The sequence below is a fragment of the Podarcis bocagei genome (genome assembly GCF_964188305.1).
Source record: "Podarcis bocagei genome assembly, chromosome: 9".
Classification (NCBI taxonomy): domain Eukaryota; kingdom Metazoa; phylum Chordata; class Lepidosauria; order Squamata; family Lacertidae; genus Podarcis; species Podarcis bocagei.
Window position 1 is genome coordinate 19,316,762 of NC_138134.1, and position 15,264 is coordinate 19,332,025.

Consider the following 15,264-nt stretch of genomic DNA (forward strand, 5'->3'; position numbering starts at 1 on the left):
AAGTCCACAGCTTGTTCTCACTTTACACTGAACTGAATAGGGACTGGAATACAAAGAAGGGAGAGAATTGTATGTGTGCCTGCATTTTCATTACTGTTTAGCTGCAATAAGAACCCTAGGCCCTTGCATAAAATGTGTGTGTATGAGGCTTCCTGGAGGTGGGAAGTATACTGCCGAGGAAAGTAGTGTTCTCAGAATGTCCAGGAACTTTGAGGGTTGGTAGCAACATCTACAGTGCTAATGGGAATCTGTGACGGCTTGCAGTCATTAGCCAGGACTTGCAGTCACTTGGGTTGGCACTATATTTCAGAGGTACTAGTGAAAGCAGCCTGCGATCTGAAAAGTGATGCTAGGGCTTATCTTCCATATTGTGCATAATCTGAAATGTGCATTTTGTCATCTTACGTGACGTTATAGGGAATGTAGGGGATGTACCTTCCATACTGTGTAGTTTTGTGAGAGTTGAGAGTCTGTGACACCCAAGGGATCCTGCTCTTGGGATTGCAAAGTTTTCTGAACTAGTCCTGTTCAGCTTTGTGTAAGTGACGCATGGTGGCAGCCCATACTGCCACTATCATGTTTTAAAGCAGTGAGAGGTGACGCACTGGAAAAGGAAAGAACATAAACAAGTACCATATTTTTCGTTCTATAGGATGCACATTTTCCCCTCCAAAAATTAAGGGGAAATGTGTGTGCGTCCTATAGAGTGAATGCAGGCTGCGCCGCTAAGCCCAAAGCCAGAACAGGAAGACGGAGCACTGCAGAGTGCTCCGTCTCGCGGTTCTAGCTTGGGGACGGCTGCGCTCACAGCCTCTCCAGGGCAGCGGGGTGCCTTCACCCCGCTGTCCTGCAGAAGCTAGCAAGGCTGTTCCCAAGCCAGAACAGCGAGACGGAGGGCTCCGTCTCGCTGCTCTAGCTTGGGGATGGCTGCGCTCACAGCCTCTCCAGGGCAGCGGGGTGCCTTCACCCCGCTGTCCTGCAGAAGCTAGCAAGGCTGTTCCCAAGCCAGAACAGCGAGACGGAGGGCTCCGTCTCGCTGCTCTAGCTTGGGGACGGCTGCGCTCACAGCCTCTCCAGGGCAGCGGGGTGCCTTCACCCCGCTGTCCTGCAGAAGCTAGCAAGACTGTTCCCAAGCCAGAACAGCGAGACGGAGGGCTCCGTCTCGCTGCTCTAGCTTGGGGACGGCTGCGCTCACAGCCTCTCCAGGGCAGCGGGGTGCCTTCACCCCGCTGTCCTGGAGAAGCTAGCAAGGCTGTTCCCAAGCCAGAACAGCGAGACGGAGGGCTCCGTCTCGCTGTTCTAGCTTGGGGATGGCTGCGCGCAAACTTCTGCAGGGCAACGGGGCACTGCGCTCCAAAGGCTTCAGGGATCTTTGAGGCTGGCGGTGGGGGAAAGCAGCGCTTCCCCCCACCGCCAACCCCACAAGCTCTGGTGAATGTACCTTGAATGCACCTTGCTTTAGAGGGGGAGAACAAGAAAAATTTTTTTTCTCTGTTCTCCCCCTCCTATGGTCCAGTGCGTCCTATGGTCCGGTGCGTCCAATGGAGCGAAAAATATGGTATATATTGAAGACAGTAGATTAAAATCTAAATAGAGATTAAAGTAATGAGAGCAAGACATAGTGCTGGGAAATGGTACCTGAAAAATCTATGGCAGGTGGTTGTGTAGCCTCTAACTTTCATAGGAAACTTTTCAAAGTTTTATACTATAATAATAATAATAATAATAATAATAATAATAATAATAATAATAATTTACTATTTCTACCCTGGCCATATGGCTGGGTTTTCCCAGCCACTCTGGGAGGCTTTCAACAGAACATTAAAAACAGAATAAAACTTTAAACATTAAAAACTTCCCTAAACAGGGCTGCCTTCAGATGTCTTCTAAAATCGGACAGTTGTTTATTTCCTTGACATCTGATGGGAGGGCCTTCCACAGGGCGGGCGCCACTACCAATAAGGCCCTCTGCCTGGTTCCCTGTAACCTCACTTCTCGCAGTGAGGGAGCCACCAGAAGGCCCTCAGAGCTGGACCTCAGTGTTCGGGCTGAACGATGGGGGTGGAGACGCTCCTTCAGGTATACTGGCCGAGCTGTTTAGTGCTTTAAAGGTCACCACCAACACTTTAAATTGTGCTCGGGAACAAAATATGTTTTGTTTTCAAATTTTGAGCAGGTGGTCAGCCAGCAGGCACATGTACGGATCATATTAGTTCCAAAGTAACATCAGTTCCCCACAAAGCAGGTTCATAGACCCTGGCAAAACTATTAATCTGAGATCATAATTTCATAATTTTGCCAGAGGCTGTGCAGCCAAAGAGGAGATTGTTTTGAATCTGCCCAGAGAATAAGAAATTGATTTTGTAGCAAGCTTTCAAGAAAGAGCTTTAAGGGGCAGTCCTTGATCACCCTTGCATGACAAAATCATGATGATGATACTCAACAAACTTTTTGCAGTTAGGAAAGTGACAACAGAAATGTATTGAAAAATGTGGAGTGAATGAATGTTTTATGGCAAGACATAGAAACACCCAACAAGCAATGAGCATCAGGATCATTGTCATGTAAATAAGAAAGAATGCTAAATAAAGACTGGACATCGTCTGATCTTTGTTTAAGCTTGGTGCAACCAAGCCAGGTTGAATGCTCAATAAACAGACTGTTAATAATCTCTTCACTTTATACAACAAAACAGTGTGGATTTGATGGTATTTTTGCATAGCTGTATATGGTTTGACTAAAGTTGTTCCCCCCTTCCCGATTTAGTGCCTTTCAAACTTCAGGAAGGAGAAGTTCGTATTATTTCCTTAGAACAGTGCCAGTCGTACTTCGACATGAAAACCATTACCGCCAGGATGTTATGTGCAGGCTATGAATCTGGCACTGTGGACTCTTGCATGGTAAGACAGTTCTGGAGAGAAAAAAACACAAACACAAGAACGTGCACACACAGAGAGAAATTTATGAAAACTATAGCTGCAAATTATGAGTACTCTACCCAAATTAGCCCAATAGAACAAAAAGCAACTAGCTCACGTGATAGATGGAAATGGCTATTTTGTTGGCTTTGAGTCCTAAATAAAGGTAAAAGTTACTGTACCTTTTTTTACAAATCCTTCTCAGCTTAAAATCTCATTAGATGACCTGGAGAGATTGGCTCTTAGTTCAGCTTGCTTCACAGGGTTTGTTGTGATGTTAAACTTCTATCCTAGCTCCCTGAAGGAAAGTCAGGTTATATAACAGCAAGCAAACAAAGAAAGCTGGGTGGTGGTTCTAGAAAAACCTAGAGCATTTGTCCGGTAACCATATCTTTCAAGCATCCCTCACAATGATCCTTGACACCATCTTGGCTGATGCTAGGAGATGTGAAGGGATATAGGTTAGGAGGCAGATACAGCCAAACCATTCCGATCTGGATTGTAAATCTAAAACCTTGAATTGTATCTGAAAGGATTATGGAAAGCCAATGCTGGTGCTGGAGCTTCACTGTGTAATGTCCTTGCTGTGAGCCATCCTCATCAAAAGACAGGATGCCATGTGTTGTACCATTTGCCTTTTCCAAAACAACTGCATGAAAATCAAGAAAGGGCTATATAGCTACACGGCTGGTAATTGTGAAGACCTTGATACAGTGAGGAGTCAAAATATACCTAAGGGAGCACAGAGTGATTAGGTGATGCCAGTCCCCCCCCCCCCATTAAAGACAGATCACAGGAACTATTCAACAACCATCCCGATCGTGTTATTTTCTATGATCAGTTCGTCCAGTTTTGTTGCTCACTCCCAAGGGCAGCCTTATGCTGTGGAATAACCTCTATATCTTTACAGGGTGACAGTGGAGGACCCCTTGTATGCGAGCAGCCTGCTGGACGCTGGACATTGTTTGGCTTAACCTCTTGGGGCTCTGTCTGCTTTTCCAAAATTTTGGGACCTGGAGTTTATAGCAATGTGTCTCACTTCGTTGAATGGATTGAAAGGCAAATCTACATCCACACATTTCTTCTCCACTAATTCTTCAGGATAGGAATTCTGCGCTGACTGACAAAAAGGCAGCGCACCAGAACAATGAAGATGTTGAAATGAAGAAACCTGTTGAATTATAAATTCTGTGGGTTGCAGATGACAGGCAACAGAGCAGAGTAAAAGAATGGGTATATCCTCTGGTGCCAAAGATGCTTTCTGGGTAATTGGTCAAATATTTTTGTAATCATTTCTGGCATTTTTTCTTTAGCAGTGTTGTGTTACCTTTCACATACACTCACAACAGAATGCGTAAAGGAAAAAATAAACACATTTCTAATGTGGTATTTGAGATAAACCATTAGGGGTTGTGTAGAAGTACTAGCTTTCTAAAACACCAAGAGAAAAACATATATTTGCTGATAGAGAATTTCAGCTTCTATCTCTTGCAGTGAATAGTTTGTAAATTTGCAAAGGTGATGGGCACATCTATTCATAAGTAGTCCTTTTTAAAACTCTAGTTTGTCCTCTTGGTTCCACCAAGTTAATCTGGACTCCACTCACTTTAAGAGAATTGGGTGTTTTATGTGCTATCAAATTTTGCATGTTTTTGGATACAGATTTATTGCTTAATAATGACCAGTGGTCATCACATACACATTACAAGGGAAAGCAAAACTATACAGACACAGCAAACCTAATTCTATGGCAACAGTCAACCAATCATTTTAAAACAAGGTTGCCATAAAACGAATAACAGATTTAAAATCAAGAACCACCAGTATAACCCACAAAACTGGTTAAAATGATTTCCATACAACTTAACTTCTAAGACTAGCATGTTAGGCTTATTCTGGACTGTACAACCTAAAGAAAGCACTTAAGACTTTGATCCTTTTGCATGGAGATCCTAACCACAGTGGCTGCAATAGAATTGGGTGGTTTCATGGAATGAATAGATCCATGTGACAGTGAGAATGTCATATAATGGTTTCTTTCCTTCCCAAATTACAAGATGCAAAATGAAATCGCCTCTTAAGCAGGAAGTGATCCTGTAGCTTATTGTGTGGACAGCACCTCATCCCAATCCTTGCAGTGTTCTTAACAAGGTAGTCCTAACTTTTGCGGCATCACAGAGGTAATCCCATAGGATTTACAATGAAAAATGAAAAACTCTTGTAAGTCAACAAGTATCCTCCTGGAATCTAAATTTGTTCCTAAAAACTATAAATAACCAGTCATAAAAGCTATAGTTAAATCATTCACAAAGCCTCCTTGCTTAGTAAGACTATATTTTCCGACTAGGAGAATATCCAAGTTGGAGGCTTTTCCTCTCTAGTCCCAGGCTCCAAGCCCATGGTGACAAGTGATTTATAATTTTCAAGATCTAGCTTTGTCATAATTCTGCCTTATCCCACAGGATCTGCAGGAAAAGATGCGGCACACACCAGATGGTTGGAGAGCAGATAAGTCTTTCAGCTTCAAGAAAGATTGTTTTAGAACAGGCACCGCATTCAGGCAGAAAACATGCATTATGGAATTCTATAAGGCCTCTCTGGGGCTTCTAAAACACAGGTTAAAGGCCACTGTCTAACACAGCAGTAGTTTCCTGGTGAGGTTGTATAGGGGAGCTACTTGGCCATCATCCCCTTCTGAGGAATTATAGGAGAGAAAACCTTGCCTGCCTCGCTTCAGTCTGCATTTGGGCAAAGGCTATACAAGACAGGCAAACAATTTGTTTAGTTTTGGAATCTCTCATGGAACATTCATTAATTCAGTGCAGTTTGTCCCTCCCACGCTTATAGAAGTGTGTACTGCTTTGGTACAACCCATCTTGTGAAGTGGCACCTGAAACAATATAATGAAGCAGCTGTTTTGCAGTCCTCCCTTTGAAAACCGTAGAAGACTAGAAACACAACCCAGTGAAAGCCTTTCTAAGTCTACATACAGAGAGGTCTGAAACACGTTTTTCAAAGCCGAAAGAGGTTTTGAAACACTGTTTGAAACATTCGGTCATAACCTGCAGGACTATGAGTCACATACTCCTGACTACTGTTACAGAACTCGTAACCTCGCCTCCTCTTTTGATGCACCTTATGGAGCTTGTAATAGACAAATGTCCACTGTAGTACTAAATGTTGCTATTTATGTGCATTGAAAAGCTGTATTTGATTGTTTCTACTTTCTTAACCACAAAGAAAACGCTGTACTTTTCTATGTTTTTGTTCATTCTGTGGAATTGGGGCACAGAAAAACTGAGCAAATTTCTCCCCTGGATAAGGTAGGTTGCAGGCATTGTTGTCTTGAATACAGGTAGTCTGAACCACAACTGGTTAGTAATGAAGGTCCAGTCCACACTGACAAATTTTACCGTGTGACTCTGTATGTGGGTACACTATTGTATAAAGGAAGATTGTATATGGTTGCCATCTTCGTGCTTTCAGCTGCTGGAAAAATGCAGCCATTATCATGAAAAAGGCTTCAGTTTCCCATGTGTACAGCCTGTATCATGCTAGCCTTTCCTTTCATGTACATGATCACATAAACAGGATAGCTGTATTCTTATTCAAACCATGGTTGTAGACAGTTTTTCTCCCAGTATACAATATATATGTGTGTAGCCCCTTTGCTGTGTGTACTGAACCACCAAAAACTCAAATACAAGTATGGCTGCAGTTGAGAAAATCTACAGAGTTTATCATAGGCCAGTTGTGGACTGATCTGTAGGTCATTTGTACATTGATCTATGTAGGAAAAAATCCTTAGCTACATAAATCAACATGTAAACTCGAAGAAGAAACTCTTTTAAACTAACTTTTAGAAATTAATCTTACAAATTACAAATAGATATTTAACGTTCGTTATCCTAGACAAAGATTTTAAAAAGTGTTCCTGAAGGACACATTTCAAAAACAAAAGTCAAGTGTTCATAAATTCAGTGAATTTGCCATAAGCTCACCATCACCATCTAGTGCCATATTTGCATAATGCATTTAAAACACACTTAAAACGTTATATTTGCAGCTTTGTAGCAGAGTCTTGGATCTAGTTAACTGGTTCAATTCAGTATGTGAGGTTCTGGCCTGCCCTATTCCAGTTGGTCTCTCCTCCCTATAGCCTACTCTTCCCTAATTTTCACTCACTGCATAAAATACTTGGGAATTCCTGTTCCCTAGCCCTGTTAGGTTCCCCCCCTACCTTACATGTGGTCATCCTGTGGTGCGCAGGCTGCATGCAGCCCTCGGCCAACTTTTGTGAATCCTTTTGGAATCTCCAGCTGATTCCTCCCTCCCTGTTGCTCAGCTTTTAACTCTAGGAATAGCTTCTCAACCTTCCTAGCACTGATAAGCGAGGCAGCAGGAGGGGCATGATAGGATCTCCTGATGCCTGCACAGAGAGATGGGGATGACGAGGAGGAAAAGTGTCTTGGGGAAGGGGCTCACCCAGGCCTCACCCACATCCACCGCCTGCATGCAGCTTCCCAATTCACAGGCCACCATTGCATTTGACCCTCAGAGGCAAAAAGGTTGCCTACTCATCTTCTAGCCCCTCTGCCTTCATGGCCATTCGCTTATTAGCTCTGCATTGTCTTTGCCATTCTTTGAGAGACTGTGTGCTAGGGCTCATATCATATTTCTCCTGAAAACAGTACTCTCATTTCACTCTCATTTCCCCCACAACATTCCACATAGAGAAAATATATTTCTATTATTTTATACATGGTATTTTTATACTGCTTCCCCCCTCCTATGTATGCTTATGCAAATATTTGTATGTGGTGTGGGTTTTAAGGAACCAGATGTCATCCGAAGTGTGGTTTTTAAAGTACCAGATGTCTCCAGATGTGTGGTTGTAGAGAGACAATCAAATGTATCCAACAATTGTGAGAAAGGAGCCTTTGATGAGATTCGTACTCCCAGTGTTGTTTTACTGCCGCTAGGAAAGCAGCATATGTAACCAATGTCATGTAAGCAAAATGATTTGTTTTAATTTAAACCCAAAGTGAGCAAAAATGCACATATTTATTTTTTCAAAATAAATTCTGTGAACAAAAATCGTTTCAGCTCCCCTTCTCCCTTCACAATAGCATATCAGATTGAATAGAGGGTCTGAGCCATTCTCTTTGTGTGCAGATCAACTGGCATCTCTCATATCACTGAAAGAAAAGGAGTGAGTTTGTTAATACCCACTGAGTTGTTGGGGCCTTGATGCAGTAATAACATATGGGATCTATTAAGATATGGTATTCTTTTTGTAATGGAGAGATATGTTGTAGACTGGCCATGACATGTAAAGGAATCTTATTTAGATCTTATTAGCAGAACACCTGGGAGTCTCAGGGGCTCCATTTCATATATTTAGGAGCATCATGCAACTATAAACAAATTAATAGTGTAGATAAAGTAATATAAAATAATTACTAATAATGCAGTAATAAAGCAAATACTAAAGTATATATCTGGATAGGCTTGTTTAAATAATAAAGATAGGTTTTAGCAGGCTTCTAAAACAGTATAATGTGAATGCTTATCTAATGGTCAATAGGTAAAGCTGTTGCATAGCTTACCTCTGTTGTAAAGAACATTGTGAACTCCAACACACATCAGCTCCAGCCAGCATGGAGAATGATCAGCGATAATGGGCGTTTTAGACCACCATCTTGAAGACCAACATCTTAAAGGAAGAACAACACTGATGTGCCTTGTTGGCAAATATATGGATGGAGTGATGAATACTGGACAATTTCAGAAGGTAAGACTCTTTAATTAACCTGGCCTTTGCATCGATTGCCTGGCTCATTGTAGAAGAGCATGTGAAATCTCATTTTCACCATGCAATAGTCATGAATGCACCCCAAGTCCATTTCCTTGCTGTGTCCATAGCTAATTTCATTTGCTAATTTCAGCAGCAGGAAAAGTTAAAATAAAAAGGTTGTCACTCTATACATGTGCATAACCACAGCACATTAATTAAAGACTTGCTGTGAAATGAGTTACACAAATGCAGAATTTCTCAGTTAATTTAACATATATTAGGATGTACCATTTTGTGGCGTGCTGGAAATAACATCACTGGGCATAAGGGTTAAAAGATTTACATTTAAATCCAAAACTATTGTGATCATAGAAACTGCTGTTGACTACATAGTTCTCCAAAAAATGAGGAAATGTGCAAAAGTTTGCATGATCAATGCATTGTTACGGGAGTCTTTCACAAATGGTGCCCGCTGGGTGCTTTAGACTGCAACTTCCACCAGCCCCAGCCAACATGAGTTGTGGTCCACAGCATCTGGAGGGCACAAGATTGGGAGAGGCTGTTTTAGAACATGGCCAGCACCTATGGTACAGGTAAATAGTGATATCAAAGATGAATATATGCCAGGCCAGTGGTACTCAAATCTTTTGAGTGATCACGTTATGCAACAATTCTTTTTTATCATCTTTTAATTAATGAATTAGTAGTTTCTCCAGGTCAGCAAGGTTGGAGCTTTGGCAGTGAAGCAGCCCAGAATGGGAGTTTATCTAGGAGCTAGCGGTTCCAACTTTTCCTGACTCTCACAGACAGAGTCTGTGTAGTCTCAGTAGCATGCAACTAGCCTGGCACCTCAGTGGTAGCTCTGAAGCTTTTGTGCGGCTTGCTGTCTCTTCTGCTCCTGTGGCACTTAGGAAGAGGAGGGAGGGCCTGAGAACTGCCCAGGAACCCAGGCAGCTGATATAGGGACCTCTAGCCCTGAGCCAATCTGATTGCTCTTCAAGGTCATTGATGAGGTGAAAAATCTATTTCTTGCAAATTAAGAGATCACTATTCATCAAAAAAAGCATTGCAGAGCTGAGCAGTATTATACAGGACTATTTTTGAAGGCATTTCCTGAAATAGTTTTTCCTGTGGTGCTTTCCCTCATTTCCTAACAGGCTGAGACGGCACATGAAACAATCACCTTTCGATATGTGCTTTGCAGTCAAGCAACCCCAACATCATAGTATCTGAGGCTGTAGAAAATTGATTTAAGTGCTTCAGTAGCTGCTAAAATGCTTAAAGTTGTAAGTATAGTGGGGGTTAAGTGTTATTTAAGGAAACTCCTAATCAATCAATGATGGGGATATAATTGCAAAGTACTTTTTGGCTGGTAATGTTCTAGTCACCACCTCAACTGTGGAACTGAAACATATAGGGCAGTTAATCTTTTTCTAACAAATAGGCAGTCCTGAAGCGTGTGGGTAGACTGGACCACATACATACCTTCCATGGATGCATCAAAGACCTTTGATAGAGTATATCCCATTCTGATGTTTATATAGCAAATAATCTTCTGAATTGGGATACTCCTGTGCTACTAAGGTAACATGACTGCACTTAGGTGCTAGATTTTTTTGCCGTAAGTGACTTTATGAAGATTTAACATTCACCTATAAATGACCTGAACCAAAGTTTGTTGTAATTCACATGCAGGACTACCAATAGCCTTGGACGTCTGCTGGGACTATTGATTCCTACCCTGCCCTGGGTTTCCTTTCGCCTGCGACTCGTTTGAAGAATGATGCAACAGCCAACTTGGTGATCTTCCATGCTCCAGACTGGTGCTATGTCACTGTTGGAAATAAACAGTACAGCTTACTGCTGCCAGGTAAGTCCACAGGACTGGCGGGCATTGATGTAGGAAGGGGCTCACCAGAAATTGCTTTGCCAAGGACCTTCTCAAACCTGAGGCAGCCTTTCTCAGGTTACAATGCTGTGGTCACTTACCTGGGAGTCAGCTCCACTGAACTTAATTGGAGTTTACTGTAAATCCTACTGAAAGCAGTGAGATGAGTTAGTTGTGAGTGACAAATGCAGAGCTTGTTTCCGTCTGGAACTCACCAGAACTCAATTCCGGCACCTCTTAGACGGGCGCCTATGCCATTATAAGAGAATGAGTGAGTTCCGGCACCTCTTTTTCTAGAAAAATAGCACTGGACAAATGTTTCGGTGAGATGCAGGAATGACAATTTCTATGAACGCCAAATGGTCCTCAAGCTTCAGTTTGCGAGTGTTATTCAGAGACCTTACAGTGTTTGGTTACAGACTTAGGAAGGAAAGTTAAACATAGCCCCGCAACACCCTGCCTGCCGCAGTTTAAAGTTTGTCTCATGTAATTTATTCATTTTGCAAACATAAAAAGAGAATACTAAAATGGAGCTCGATGTTTAGCGATTTATTGTCAGCGGCTGCAGTTTCTGTATGGCTCAAACAGGCAACAATAAACTTTCAAAAACAGGCAATTCTCCCTCCCTCCCCAAGAAGGTGTGCTAAATTCCCCAAATTAACAATACAAGACTGGATTTTGTTCCTATAATTTGTTTTATAGAAAACACCTGGCTTCCCCCCCCCCTCAGGTCCCTCTTTTGTTGTTATTTTTGCACTAAAAAGGAACAGAAAATGGTAAAGGGGTTGATGCATTCTTCTTTAGCATGTGCGGTCCAGCAAGATAAAAGGAATATAAAAAAATAAGATTGGCACATCTAGGAAAGCAGGACTTGGCTCCAGTTCAGGTTAATCCAAAATCACGTTATCAGCTTAAAAAACTGTGACCAGTTTGTTTGTTGCTTGAGTAGCATGTAGAAGGGTTGCCCAAATCAAGTACACGCTTCCTTCTTTTGCCAGTGGTGAATGGTGCTCATGTATGAAGTAATCATATGATTCAGGCTCCATGACTTAAAATAGATTGCATACTTGTGTCTTTTGAATGGTGGTCTGTGCAGTCACAATTACAGGATCTGCATCTGTGTTCAGAAACTTCTAGAGCCGGGGTCGGCAAAGTTTTTGTGGCTTGGACCTGTTCACAGTCCAGCAGACGCTGCGGTGGGCCGGAGTGTGTGCGCATGCATGCGCAAACGCTATTTCCGGCGCAGAGGAGGCATGCGCAGCTTCCTGTTGGCAGCAGGCGCTTCCTGCAGCCAATGGGAAGCCAGCCAGTGTCGCGGAAGGCGGTCCTGGAGCAGGCAGTGGGGGTCCATGGGCTGGTTAAACGACCCCCATGGGCCGCTTGTGGCCCATGGGTCTTATGATGCCGACCCCTGTTCTAGAGCTTAAGCCAGGGAACTGGCACTCCCTTCTCCTTCCAAGAATGGAAAGATGCCCTTGAGGCAGGCATCTTCCACTGCTGTTAGACAAGAGGGGCACCAGCAGCATGGAAGGATGCAGTGCAGTGCTTTGTGTGGTTACTCAAAAATAGGTTGGACTGAATCCCATGGGACTTACTCCATGTTGTGCACTGTAAATAAAACAGGGATTGGGAACCTCTTGTCCTGCAGGCCAAATCTGGCCTCCCCATTGGGTCAGCAATGTCACTTTGGCCAAGGCACATGCACCAGCCTTGCACAGCAGCTAAGGGCAGGACTTGGCTGAAAAGGGCCTTTTGACACTCAACTGATAGTTGAGCATGTAGTGCTGGGCTGTGGCAGGTGTCAATCACATGCCACTATGGCATCAGATGATTGACAGCGCCCACCTGCGTGCCGAAGTTGGCAAGGGGAAGTGGGCAGGAGATAAAGATCTGGCCCATAGGGCCAAAAAGTTCCTACCCCCTGCCTTAAAAATTGTGACACATGATTAGAAACCAATACTTTCAATATTTGGTGTTTATATATTTCCACATGCATTGTGGAGAGCATAGCAGAAAGAGCATGTTTCAACTGGACACAGTGACACAAAATCAGGTCATGATAACCTGGAGTCATTATCCTGCAAAATACAGTTGCATATTGAATAGAGATTACTATTTGTTATGGCAAGGCAATCTTGAATGCCAGCTGGAAGAAACCAGTATTTTAACTGATGGGGGATGCTAAGTGGGTACAGCTGCAGATAACAGCAATTATAGTTAAAATCAGGCTACCCTCCCCAAAAGGTCTGAGTTACAGGTAAAGCTGTGCCAGAATGGTTCACATGTGGACTAAATGGAAGGTCTTTCTCTTAACATACAGATGCAGAAAGGTCTTAAGGAAATTTGTGCAGTAAATCTTGTTTAGAAGTGTTTTTGATTACCTATGCAGTGCTTTCATCCTCTCAGGGATTTCCTCAGAACCTTGGTAAATTAATTCAGAATATGTTCAGTTTAGCTGTGTCCCTAGCAGAGTACCCTGAACCAACAGAATCACCCCACCCCCACCCCCAAATCCTAAACATTTTAACATCAGTTTTTAATGGAACATTCTTTTAAGCAAGGGTAGTGAAAAGCAATCTGTTTGCAGAGGGAAAGAAAGGAGGAGCCGCACCACACACCGTTTACAGTACAAATATTCATTTCTAAAAGAACAAATTTAACAGTATTCCTTCCATAAGGAAATAAAAGCGCAGACAGTTTCTCACATTCACATAATCATCATATATACAAAAATGCTGTGCTTGTGTAGAAATGTCTTTCATGCATCCTCAGCTAGTTTATTCTCCAGAGAAGTGGCTCCTATCATCTATGAATCTTGCTTCCATGAATACTGTTTTATTATGAAAGTGATTTAGGTTTTGCACAGCTGTTTTCAGAGGGAACTACTGTGCATCTTGTTAGACAGAGCTGCTCTAACACTGACTGCCCCAGAACCAAACATTATAATAACAGTAGAAAGAATAAAGTCAAAATTCAGTAATCCCAAAACCTCCTTGCCTGGCCAGGCTTCAATATCTCTTCCCATGCTATCAAGGCTCATATGAAATGATTTATCCATCGTGGAACAAGGGGCAGCATTTCTTTGTTTGCTTATATCTTGAACAAATTATTCTTAAGTACTTTTTTGTCTATAAAAAAAAGCACAAGCAGTGGGTGGTGGCTGAATTTCATATAAGAAGAAAAAAAGTCATGTGAGAAAGATCATTTAAATATACCACCCTTCCTCTTTTGGACATTAAAGCATAAATAACACTCTATTTTTGGCAGAGTGTTTTAAACCCTCCTATATGCCCTAGGCAGAATCCGAATCAGCCTTATTCACGAGAGGAATATCAGTGTGGTCCTCTTCAGAAGTAAAGTCTAACCCTCCAACTTAAGAATCACTAGCTCCATATGTGATGGAATAGAATTCCTTTGAGGGGCTTAAACATTTCAGTGCCCTCACAACTCAGCCTGCCGCCATTTTCAGATGTGCCTCGGGTGCCTGTTCAGACTGTCTCCAACATTATTACAAAACGGCACTAGCTGTATTGGCAACAGCAACAAACCACAACACTTGATGTTGTTTTCTTTTGCTGAGTCTTCAGAATTAGCAGACCCAGAATCCCCATTTGTCCCTTGGTGATCAATTCTACCCCTCACGATGGGGCTACACTTGCACTGCGCAGCAGACTCTTCCGTCCTGTAAGGACCCGACCTTCCAAGTTCTTGGCCTTTAGCAGTGGAGTTGGAAATGCTGTGGCCTGGATCACCCTGAACAAATACCTACAGTATAAGGAAGGATTCAAATAAGCTGTGTAGTAGGCATGGATTTAAATTGGTTTGAGGCAAAGGGCGTCCTGTGAAAAGGCATTCTTCTCAACAGTGTGCTCTTATTAACCAGGTGGTAATAAGGCTCCTTCCCTCCCTCCCACCTTTATCTCAACCAATTACGGAAAGGATTTGGGTTACCAAAAAGAATTACTTAAGTTTGTCCTAACAAATGTATCATACTGAAACCAATGCCGAACTGAATGTTGGAGAATGGTTTAAGGATTATAGATGTAGGCAAAGTTTATATTCTAACTCAGGCATCCCCAACCTTTGGCCTTCCAGATGTTTTGGACTACAATTCCCATCATCTCTGACCACTGGTCCTGCTAGCTAGGGATCATGGGAGTTGTAGGCCAAAACATCTGGAGGGCCACAGGTTGGGGGTGTCTGTTCTAACTCTAGCCAAAAAAAAGCTCATGTTGGCAACAGCAACACATAATGTTACAATAGGGTTGCCATATTTCAGAAAGGTTGTTGAGCTTTTTTGGATGTTATTGAGCTATTTTTAAGGGAAATCACCAAAAATGACACTGCCGGTGTGGGCTGCCATACATTCGGATTTTCCTGGACGTTTCAGCAATTTCTGCCTGGACACTGCTTCCAGCCGCAGTATTCTGGATATGTCCTGGAAATTCCGGGCATATGGCAACCCTGGTTACAATGGCACTGTGCTGCTACAGTGGCCTTGGGCATGGGGAAGCCCGTGTTCAAACCTCAAATCAGTTATGCATCTCAACAGTGGCATTTAGCCACCTCCCCTGCCTCACAGACTTGCTATGACAGTAGATCACTTCTTCAAGTTCTTTAGAGGAACTGCGGGATACAAATGTAATATAATAGAAAACCAG

The 15,264-nt window shown here is 42.7% G+C and overlaps 2 protein-coding genes and 1 long non-coding RNA gene across 28 annotated transcripts in view; 1 reads left to right on the forward strand and 2 right to left on the reverse strand.

Annotated features, from left to right (window-relative positions):
• CORIN (corin, serine peptidase) overlaps positions 1-8,015 on the forward strand; it is a 118,467-nt gene extending 110,452 nt beyond the window's left edge. For all 5 annotated transcript variants that reach the window (XM_081208743.1, XM_081208742.1, XM_081208746.1 and 2 more), the window contains exons 21-22: positions 2,767-2,900; positions 3,829-8,015. In XM_081208743.1, coding sequence (XP_081064869.1) covers positions 2,767-2,900; positions 3,829-4,011 — 317 coding nt within the window. In that variant the 3' untranslated portion in view covers positions 4,012-8,015. The remainder of the gene's footprint in view (positions 1-2,766; positions 2,901-3,828) is intronic.
• LOC308595201 lies at positions 6,340-10,584 on the reverse strand. Its single transcript, XR_014011907.1, has 2 exons — positions 8,528-10,584; positions 6,340-8,116 (listed from the first exon to the last, which is right to left on the reverse strand). It is a non-coding gene; the product is annotated as an uncharacterized lncRNA (long non-coding RNA).
• A 1,976-nt stretch (positions 10,585-12,560) lies between these two features.
• ATP10D (ATPase phospholipid transporting 10D (putative)) overlaps positions 12,561-15,264 on the reverse strand; it is a 63,969-nt gene continuing 61,265 nt past the window's right edge. For all 22 annotated transcript variants that reach the window (XR_014011730.1, XM_081208699.1, XM_081208681.1 and 19 more), the window contains one exon: positions 12,561-14,368. Coding sequence is in view for 21 of the 22 variants with exons in the window: in XM_081208699.1 (XP_081064825.1) it covers positions 14,242-14,368 (127 nt within the window). In the remaining variant the exon portion in view is untranslated. The remainder of the gene's footprint in view (positions 14,369-15,264) is intronic.